Genomic DNA, 9,472 nt, shown 5'->3' with positions numbered 1-9,472 from the left:
TTGCATCCTCTTCATTTGTTCCCGAATCCTTGGAGACTGACATTTCCCCCCCCAAAGACATAGACAACAAAAGAAATTGTATTTAGAGCAAAACAAGAGTCCTTAAACGACAAGATGTTTGCCAGAATGCCCGATCTCCACGTTCTGCTGGTAATGGTTCTGGCGGGAAAGGCAGCCTTCGGGGTAAGTGCTCTTTTCAACTGTCTTTAGTTGAGAGACTGAGGGTATTTGGAGGACCAGACCAGCTGGGCCAGGAGGGAGCAGAACTTTGAGTTGTGGAAGGCTCATGTTGCCAAGTTGAATATGTCTTGTCGACAAGAGCTGACGCAGGCCTGTATCGTTGAATGATTGCCTGTATCATTGTATGAAGCCATGCAACTGATTTGAGCCCTGTTGGAGCAGAGTCGCCACGAAGGTCTTCCAACAAAGGGGACTGGGCTGAGCAACTCTGCTAAGGCTGTGGGTCGGGATCCGACACGGGTCTCAGAGACCCCTTTGAGAAGCCGTTGAAAACTCAAACTCTCCCTCTGGACAGGCTGACACACATACCCAGTTTTCCAGCCATTTTGGGCAACACCAGGGTAAGAATCCCCATGCTTTGGCCTCAGGGGAGAATCCTGCTGGCTGCCAGTGATCCTTGTCCTCAGGTTTACTTAGATGGATTAGATTTGGAGAGAAGCTCTATGGGGAGTACTTTCTCTCCCTTTGCCCAGTGACCGCGACTGCAGTGGCTGGGGCAGAAATGGGAGCGGGGCCCAAGGGAGGTCGCGGCGGGCAGGAGAGAGAAGCATCATCACAGCGTCTCTCATGGGGGATGTGAGGCATTTGGGAGCAGATGAATTGTGGAGATGTTGCCTCCTGCTTTGTGCTGTTGTGCTCCAAGAGTGTTAGCCGGATCTCTGAGTGCCTGAGAGGGCCCTCCACAGAATGGGAGCCTCTTGGAGTCCAGACCGGGTGTGGTTGGAGACAGAGTGTGGGTTTTGGAGCCAGCTTTGCATCTCAGCTTTGCCGCATTCCAGTTGCAGAATGTCGGGCGGGTAACATAAGCTCTCTGAGCCTCAGTTTCCTCCACGGCAAACAGAGTAAAAGTCTCCCTCTGATTTGAGGACGGTCACAATGGATTAAAAGAGACAATGCGTGTGGCTTTCAATAAATGTCAGCTCTTTTCCCTTAAAATTTCCAGAATGAACAAGCGTTCTCTATAAAAAATCAGAGACTGCGCCCCTTTGTTGGGCGTGTAGAGAACCAGCAGGGGATGAGAACTGAAATAACAGTCAGAACCTCTTTATCTCATTAAATACCTTTGCATTTTATTTCCCGTTTTAGTCCATAGAGCTTTTCCTGCAGGAAGCAGATTAAATTCCAGGTTTTCTGATTAGCGTGCTTTGAAAACAACAGCTCCTCCTCCCCTTTCAGTAAACTGGACTCAGACACTTACCTTAGCTCCATACTAAGCTGCCAACTGACTCATCTCGGAAAGAGTTTTCTTTCCCAACAATGACTTGCGAACGTGTGGTGTGGCTGCAGTTACAAATTGTTATCAAGTGTCCTACATCATTTGATTGCTTGTTGAATGCCTGTGGCCGAGACCCAGCAGAAATACTGCAGGTCTGGGGAAAAGTGGTGGAAATGATCAGAGGCCCACAAAGGGCCCAGAGCAAGTGCCAGTCGGAAGGAATTAGACTCTAAAGTTTGCAGGCAAGGAGAAGAGTTGACGCAGTCTGTTTGAAGTTCACAAAAAGATAATGGTGCCCCCAAAATCCCTTTTTTGCAAGCCCCAGTGAATTTTTAGGGTTAGCGATGAAATTATAAGTCAATGATGGATAAAAGAGAAAATATGAGAGATAGCCTTCAGGCAATGAGCTTTGGCAATTCCGTAGAGAGGATTCAGGGCTTTGGAATGCTTTCTTACCCCAGATGTGCACCAGACAGGTGGTCGGGAAGGCAGCTTGTGTTCCACAGGCAGTACACAGAGATCCTGGGGAAAGTGGCCAACGTGCTCACATGCTTAGGAGAGTTTGGGGCATTGCTGAGGGGGAGGAAGCCACATTGCCAGATGGGCTGGGCAGCCTCTCCCACCCCATGTAGCTAGAAATAATAACCCACTGCTACCACCATTTCTCATTGTGAATGAGAAATGCTGAGTGCCAGGCTCAGTGCTTCCAGAGGATCGGTTCATCTCCGGAAGGACCCTAAGAAGTAGGTACTGTTATTGCTCCCATTTTACAGCTAAGGAGCTGAGTAACGTGGCCCTAAGTCATACAGCTGGGAAGTGGAAGAGCTGAGTTCTAGACTATGGGCTGGTGTCTAGACGAGGCCTCCTGCCTGGACCCTGGCTAAGGAGGAGATTTCTTCAGTCCATAGGGCTTGAGACTCATGGTCCTTCCTGGAGGAACAGGAGGTTCTTAGACCTGGGGCCCTTTTGCTGGGTGGAGTGTAATGGACTCCATGTGCCTCTGAAATGCAAAGAAAAGCAGACACAGGATCTGTGATCACAACCCATTGGAAAGATGCCTGGATACTCTGCCATGAATTCAGATCATGCAGCAAACCTCCTAATGACACCTCTGTGGGCTTGTCTCTAACTTAGATTTTTATTCATATATCCATGATCCAAAGATACACGGGTCAGATATTATTGCTGTGAACTTCAGGGACTCATTCACAGGGCCTTCCTGGCCTGGTCTAGATTTGTTTTTCCTTACCTGTTGGTTTTGAACACCTGCCCCCAGCATGGCCTTGTATTGTTATCCCTGTTTTATGCTTGAGAATCAAGCCCAGAGATGTTAAACTAACTTCTCAGCCAGGGTCGAGAAGGTCCATCCAACTCCTTGCCCATTACAGGAGACCTGCTCAACTGGATGAGGGACGTGCAATGTCCCCAGACTTAGAAATCTCTTCCTGCTGCGGTTCTTAGGGTGACTTGGGGTGCCACTGGGCTCGGCCATAATGGAATTTGACCTCTTTCGGGGTCAGAAGCCAGAGGACAAGGCTGGTCAGGCCTGCCCTGCTTATCTCGGCCCATCCCCAGAGAGGAGGGAAGACAATGGCTTCTCTCCCCAACAAAGGGCCTTACAAGTAAAATGCTTGTTGCTCTCATTTCTGGGCTTTTTCAACCCTAGAGTTTAAACCCAAGGACTCTAGAACTCTAGAATGCTCCCAGGGCGAGAGCCTCAAAAATATTTGCACAGACTGGAGGTCGCAAATTGGCAGCTTGGGGTACATTCCGCTCACAGCCCAAGTGTTGTTTGGTGGGTAGAAGGTCAGCCTGAAGAGTATTTTAATTTCCTTTTAATTGTTTGGCAACATTTGAAAATCCACACATTTCACATAAAAATACAGATCCCCAGCTTTTCTTGAAAATCAAACATTCTAGTAACACGGGGTTCACATTGCTGCATGGCACCAAGGAGGGGGGATCCCCTGCTCCCGTTAGGAGAAGAAGCTTAAGCCACTCTGGTCACACAGGTCTCACCATTCTCTACTTCTGACACCCTTTCTGCTTGATAGATGTACATTATCTGCCTGGTTCTATCCTAGAAAGAGAGAAACAGAGAGCAAGACAGAGTCAGAGAGACAGAGACAGACAGAAAGAGACAGTGCAACCTTGTCTGGTTATTCTTCAGAAACATTGTGGATGCTGAAGCATTGGAGCCGACTTTGGATGGTCAAGTAACTGGGCTCAGTGTCTGGTTAATTCGAGCATCAAAATCTGCCCAGCCCTTGGGACCAAAAAGGCCTTTGATGGGAAGATGCCAGCTACCCTTTTCAAAACCTAGATGCTCCAGACTGTCAGAGTCTCTTTCAGGCCTGGGAGACGTCCCTCCCTCAGCTGTAACCCACATGGAATCATATGGAAAAAAGAGGGACTGAATGTCACCACTCCTCCTTATGGATTTTTTTAAAAGAAAATCTGATCCTAAGCACGTGTCCGACTCATTAGCTTCGGCAGGGTACACTGGTATTTAGGGAAATCAGGTCACAGGAAATTGCACGTGTATATAGGCACAGATATATTTATATTTTAAATTCATTAGTGTTCCCTAAATGCAAAAGCAATTCTGCTGTCACAGAGAAACAGCATGGCAGAATATTCGGCAGCCGGGATTTTAAATAAAACATGCTTTTTCTTCATAATTAATATAACAAGGTTTCCTGGCTTAGGACTTTGCAAAGCTCCCAGGAAAAATGGGGGGGGGGGGTGTTGGCGTGACGTGCGTGTGACCCAATAGACAAGTTCCAGGAAGAGTTTGTGCTGAGCGAGCTTTCTTCAATCATCCCACAATTTGAAAAAAAAAAATTCAAACTCACTAACGGCAGTGGCTAATAATCATCATCATAGCAGCAACCACTTATTAAGTTTCTTAAGTCTTTACCATACATCAGGTATTGTGTGTGTTGTATATCATCTCATTTAAAGCTTCCCAACAGCCCTAGGAGTTGGGGACCACTGTCATCCTCATTTTAAAGATAAGAAACTGGGCCGGCCCGGTGGCACAGTGGTTAAGTTTGCACGTTCCACTTCAGCAGCCTGGGTGGGGTTCACCGTTTCGGATCCCAGGTGCAGACCTAAGCATCGCTTGGCAAGCCATGCTGTGGCAGGGGTCCCACATGTAAAGTAGAGGAAGATGGGCATGGCTGTTAGCTCAGGGCCAGTCTTCCTCAGCAAAAAGAAGAGGATTGGTGGCAGATGTTAGCTCAGGGCTAATCTTCCTCAAAAAAAATAAATAAATAGGATAAGAAACTAAGCTATAGAGAAGTTCAATAATCTGCCCAGATGGCAGTCCTGGGAGGTTACGGAGCTGGGATTCAAACCCAGGCCTGCCCAGTGCTGAGCTCCATGCTCACAACCACCATACCAAGCGCTACCCCAAGATGAACGAGACTGTTCATTGCGGTCCCGAAGGTGTCGGAAGGGGCAGTGGCCTCAGACTCCAGCTCCAGGCGGGAGATCAAGTTTCTCCTACGTGGAGTCTCCTTCAGCAGTCTCTGAAGCTTTCCTTTGTCTCTGAAGCTTTCCTTTTCTACACCAGAAGGATCCAGTCTTGACACATAGCTAACCAAGTAGTTCAGTGCTTTCAAAACCTTGGTCATGGATGAATCCATCTTCAGAAACTTTGACAAAACCAAACTAGTTCCTTAATTCTTTTGTTAAACAGACTCATCTTTTCTCTACCTACATAGCTTTATTTTTAAAGGAAACCGTCACTATTATAAATGGAAAAAGCAAAGAAAACAAAACGATGCCATTGAATTCTGACTGGCTATGGTTGTCACGCTGAGGCTCAGAGCCTGAAGCCAGCTTTCCCTTCGTTTGACGGGAGATTGACAAGGGGCAGAGGGTAGAGACACACCAGCACCACCCAAGTCTTTCTCTGTGATGGGATTGGAAAGGGTGACAGTAAAAATTGAGAAGGGAATGACCTTCTCACACTGTGTTCTGATGTTATGTCACCCCCTGGCCAGGCACCACCCACTGCAACTTGGGTACCACCAGAGCTTCCCGTGGGAAACACAGAAGCGAGGACAGCTTCAGGAGTAGAGTTGGTTCCCATCAGTGGGAAGGTACTTTTCCGAACCCCTGGGCTGTTTGCTGAGGCCGACTGACTGGTCAAGAAGGTCAGTGTGGCACTTGGTGGGTCTCTGACGCACCCTGCTCTCCTGTTGGTTCATTTGCCTTTCAAAGGGCTTCCAAGAGCATTATCACATCCAGAAACAAGTGTTTGTTTTTATCCAACCTCCTTATCCTGGATGGTCTCCTTCCTAACCTTTAAAGCCCCCAGGTCTGTTTGACACGGGTCCCTGGGATGACCCTTTTGAACCGATATTTCTCACCAAGCGCTTACCTGAAGGTAATCCATTGCAAAGCCTGAGCAGCCAAATCCCCTTGAATAAAGCATTGGCTTGGGTAAGGGAATGCTCACTTTTACAGCTAAGGAGACTGAGGCACAGAGAGATTCAACAACTTGCACAGGAGCAAAGCTAGGCCCACAAGTCTCCTTGGCCAGGAGCTTCATGCCTAAGAGAGGTCTAATCAAAGTGTGACCAAGGGCAGGGTCACCTGGGTACTGGTTGAAAGTGTGTGTTCTGGGCCCACTCCAGACCCACGGAAACACAACCTCTGCAGGTGGTTCCCAGAGATCTGAATTTTTATCAAGCTCTCCAGATAAAAATGGAAATTCCCAGGGTCTACAAATAGGCTTGTCTCTCTGCCCTGCCCCATGTCTGCTTGCCACATGAAGCTGCCGTCCAGCCCTCAGTTGACTGGGCAGGGGTCTGAGTGGGCTCTAAAGCTCTGAGCTTCAGAGCGGGGAAGCTGCACAGGGTCGCTCTGAGCCAGGCACAGGTGACTGGCCTCAGAGCGAGGAGATCTGGCCTCCAGTCCTTCCTCTGCCCCAAACCTCTCATGTCCTTATGGAGCCACTTCACCCCACTGGGCCTTAGCTTCCTCCTCTGTACATGAAGGGTCTAGGCCAGCTCCTCTCCACAGTGCTCCCTGGCTCATCACTGTGGTCCTCTGAACAGCTCCCTCTGGGCTCCCAAGAAGGAAACCACCCACAGGGACCGCTGGCCAGTGCCTTCTCCCTTAGCCTCCAGATTTGCCCATTAGAGCCTTCCATCCTTGCCCTGAGCTTCAGATTAAAGCAAAGCCACAGTGAGCCCACCAATCCTGGGACAGCGTTGGACAGCTCGTGTGCTAAAGCAAGAAGGATGAGATTCCTGCGGCTAAAGAGGACTGAGGGGCACCGCTCCTCACCTATTGGGATGGCTGGAATTTTTAAAAATGGAAAATAACAAGTATCGGTGAGGATGTGGAAAAACTGGGACCCTCATGCTTTGACATTAGGAATGTAAAATGGTGCAGCCACTGTGTAAACGACTATGGAGGGTCCGGAAAAGCTTCTGCAAAGAATTACCACATGACCCAGCAATTCCGCTCCTACGTATATGCCCCAGAGAATGGAAACCAGGAATCCAAACAGATATTTGTACACCGATGCTCGTAACAGCATTATTCACAATATCCAAAAGATGTAAACAACTCAAGCGTCCAGCATCAGATGAATGGACAAACAAAATATGCTATACAATGGAATCCTATTTAGCCCTAAAAAGGAATGAAATTTTGATATATGCCACAACGTGAATGAACCTTGAAGACATTATGCGCAGTGAAATAAATCAAGTCACAGAAGTACGCATATTGTATGATTCCACTTATATAGGAGGTACCTAGGATAGGCAAATTCATAGAGATGCAAAGTAGAGTAGAGGTTACTAGGGGCTTGGAGGAGGAAGGGAGGGGGAGTTATTACTTAGTGGGTACAGAGTTTATGTTGGAGACGATGAAAACGTCTTGGGTATAGAGAGTGGTGATGGTTAAACAACATTGTGAATTAACACCACGGAATCATACACTTATAAATGGTTAAAATGAAAAATATTATGTTATTCATATTTTACCACGATCTTTTAAAAAGGACTGAATGGATTTGCATGACTGTTCGTCTCATGGCACTGCTTCTGTTTGCAGCAGGAGAACAGTGTGAGGCAGCAGTTGGCTGGTGACTGGAACACTGACAACCCCCGCCCTCTGTCCCCTGCGCCCCTCACCCGAACCTTGAGCTCTTTGTCCAGCAGTGGAGACTGGCCCCGGGGAACTCTGCACTCCTGTCCCTGCCCTGCCTTCCAGCCCGGCAGCGGCAGCCTCACCTGGCCGTGGTGCGGAGTTCCCTCCTTCCCAGTTCCTTTAGGAGCAATGCAATCCTTCCCCAGGGCCCAGTGACATCTGGTCTACCACCAGGTCGTGGTAGAGCATCCGAGGAGGAGCGATGGCCAGGGTTAGGGTCCCAATCTTCTACCCACAACCTGAGAGATTTTTCTGCTCTTGGCTCATTCTGAGCCAAGCTTCTGGCCCCAAAGGACAGGCCCAGCCCCACCTCTCTCTCCACTGTTTCTCAGTTCCCTGAGAATGTTTTCCATCAGCTAACTCCTGGAACTCATCAACTCCGACTTTTAGCCCTTGCCTTGTTGTTTGGTTTTCCAGAAGGTTTAGAATCCTGGAAGGCAGAGGAAGAACCTGAGTTGAAATAATCGCTAGATTAAAGATAGGACAAAATAGATTAGACCTCAATGCTCTCCGCCCCCAAGGAGATTACCCTGTAAATCAGTAAGACTCAGGGACGCAGGATCTTTCTCTGCCCCTCCCCGCCTTCCCCACTGACCAACCTTAGCCTAGAAGACACCAGACCTTGACACCTGCTCCCTAGTGACTGGGGAAGTTTACCATCGCCGAGAGCCTGCTCCTAACTGGGGAAAGCCAGAGTCCTGGGCCAGGGATCCACTGAGAAAGCCCGAGTGTGGGGTGGATGGACCAGCAGTTGGATCTACAGGGGTCTCTCTGAATCTATTGCAAAGTTCCTGCCATTCGACGTGTGAAGCAGCTATTTCCAGCCGTCCGAGAGGAGCTGAGGCAGTGGTGACGGCATGCTGTTAGCCCTGTTGAGACTAGGAATGGAGGTGGTGGAAGAAGCGGGCATGGTTTGCATGCCTCCCCTATCTGGGAGGAGACGTTTGTTGAGATGTCTTTACCACAGTGGACTGGCCGAGGCCCCAGCTGACTTTTGTACCTTTCCCAGCTGTCACTGGGGCCTAGAGGTCCTCTCTGTGTCCTGCCAGGCCTGGGCCAGTCTGGACGTCTGGACAGGGCTTTCAAAAAGCTTTCCAAGAACAAAGGCTTGCTCTCTTAACCTAGCTCAGTGCCCTGTCTCTCTTAGGCTTAGGTAGCGATTCTGTTTGCTTGTCCTCCATCCCTTCATGACAGTGTATGCACGCCCTGCTTCCCTCATCCCTCATGGCAGTGGAGACCAGGAACAAGGGCTCTGGGTCAGCCTGGCTCCACTCTACCCCAGCTCCAGTATTTACTTGCTGAGGTACTTTGGGCAATTTACGCCCTGAAAACCGGTTTTATCACCTCTAAAATGGACATAATTTTAGTACCTCAACTGTCAAATATTGTGTACAATAAATGAGACCAAAAGCCTGTGCCACTTTTAGCACAGCCCTTGGCACAGTGTCAGCTCTGAATCAACGTCAGCGGAGATCACGGCTGTCTCCTGCTTCTCCTCCTCCTTCTTTTGCATCAGTGATTTTCCTTTTTGGATTTGCAAGTCCCAGGAGTAGGAGTTCTACCATTTTCCTGTCTCTGGGAAAACTGAATGGAATAAGGGGATGAAAGGAGGTGAACATTGTGCCCCACCCCCTACCACCACCCAGGTTAGTTTCAAGATCCAGATGGGTGGCATACATCACCGCTAGTGGCGTGGCCTGGCCTTTCCCTTCCGGTCCCCCAGATATCCAGCCTGGTGTTTAGACTGCCAGGTTCCACATTCCACCCCAGCCTCTCTCTGTGCACTGACCCAATGATTCGCAAAATGAGTGGGCCTGCTTAGGATCCCTGGGATGCCCTGAC

General features: G+C 49.0%; 1 protein-coding gene across 1 annotated transcript in view; it reads left to right on the top strand.

The window, feature by feature from the left end:
* The first annotated feature begins 11 nt into the window (after positions 1–11).
* The window catches only part of HABP2 (hyaluronan binding protein 2), a 33,276-nt gene continuing 23,815 nt past the window's right edge, over positions 12–9,472 (top strand). Inside the window, exon 1 of the mRNA XM_014867819.3 lies at positions 12–183. Within this exon, the coding sequence (XP_014723305.1) occupies positions 115–183 (69 nt within the window). The 5' untranslated portion in view covers positions 12–114. The remainder of the gene's footprint in view (positions 184–9,472) is intronic.

The sequence above is a fragment of the Equus asinus genome, chromosome 2, assembly GCF_041296235.1.
Source record: "Equus asinus isolate D_3611 breed Donkey chromosome 2, EquAss-T2T_v2, whole genome shotgun sequence".
NCBI lineage: Eukaryota > Metazoa > Chordata > Mammalia > Perissodactyla > Equidae > Equus > Equus asinus.
Note: the sequence above shows the minus strand (reverse complement) of the source record. Positions and strands in the feature narration are given on the sequence as shown.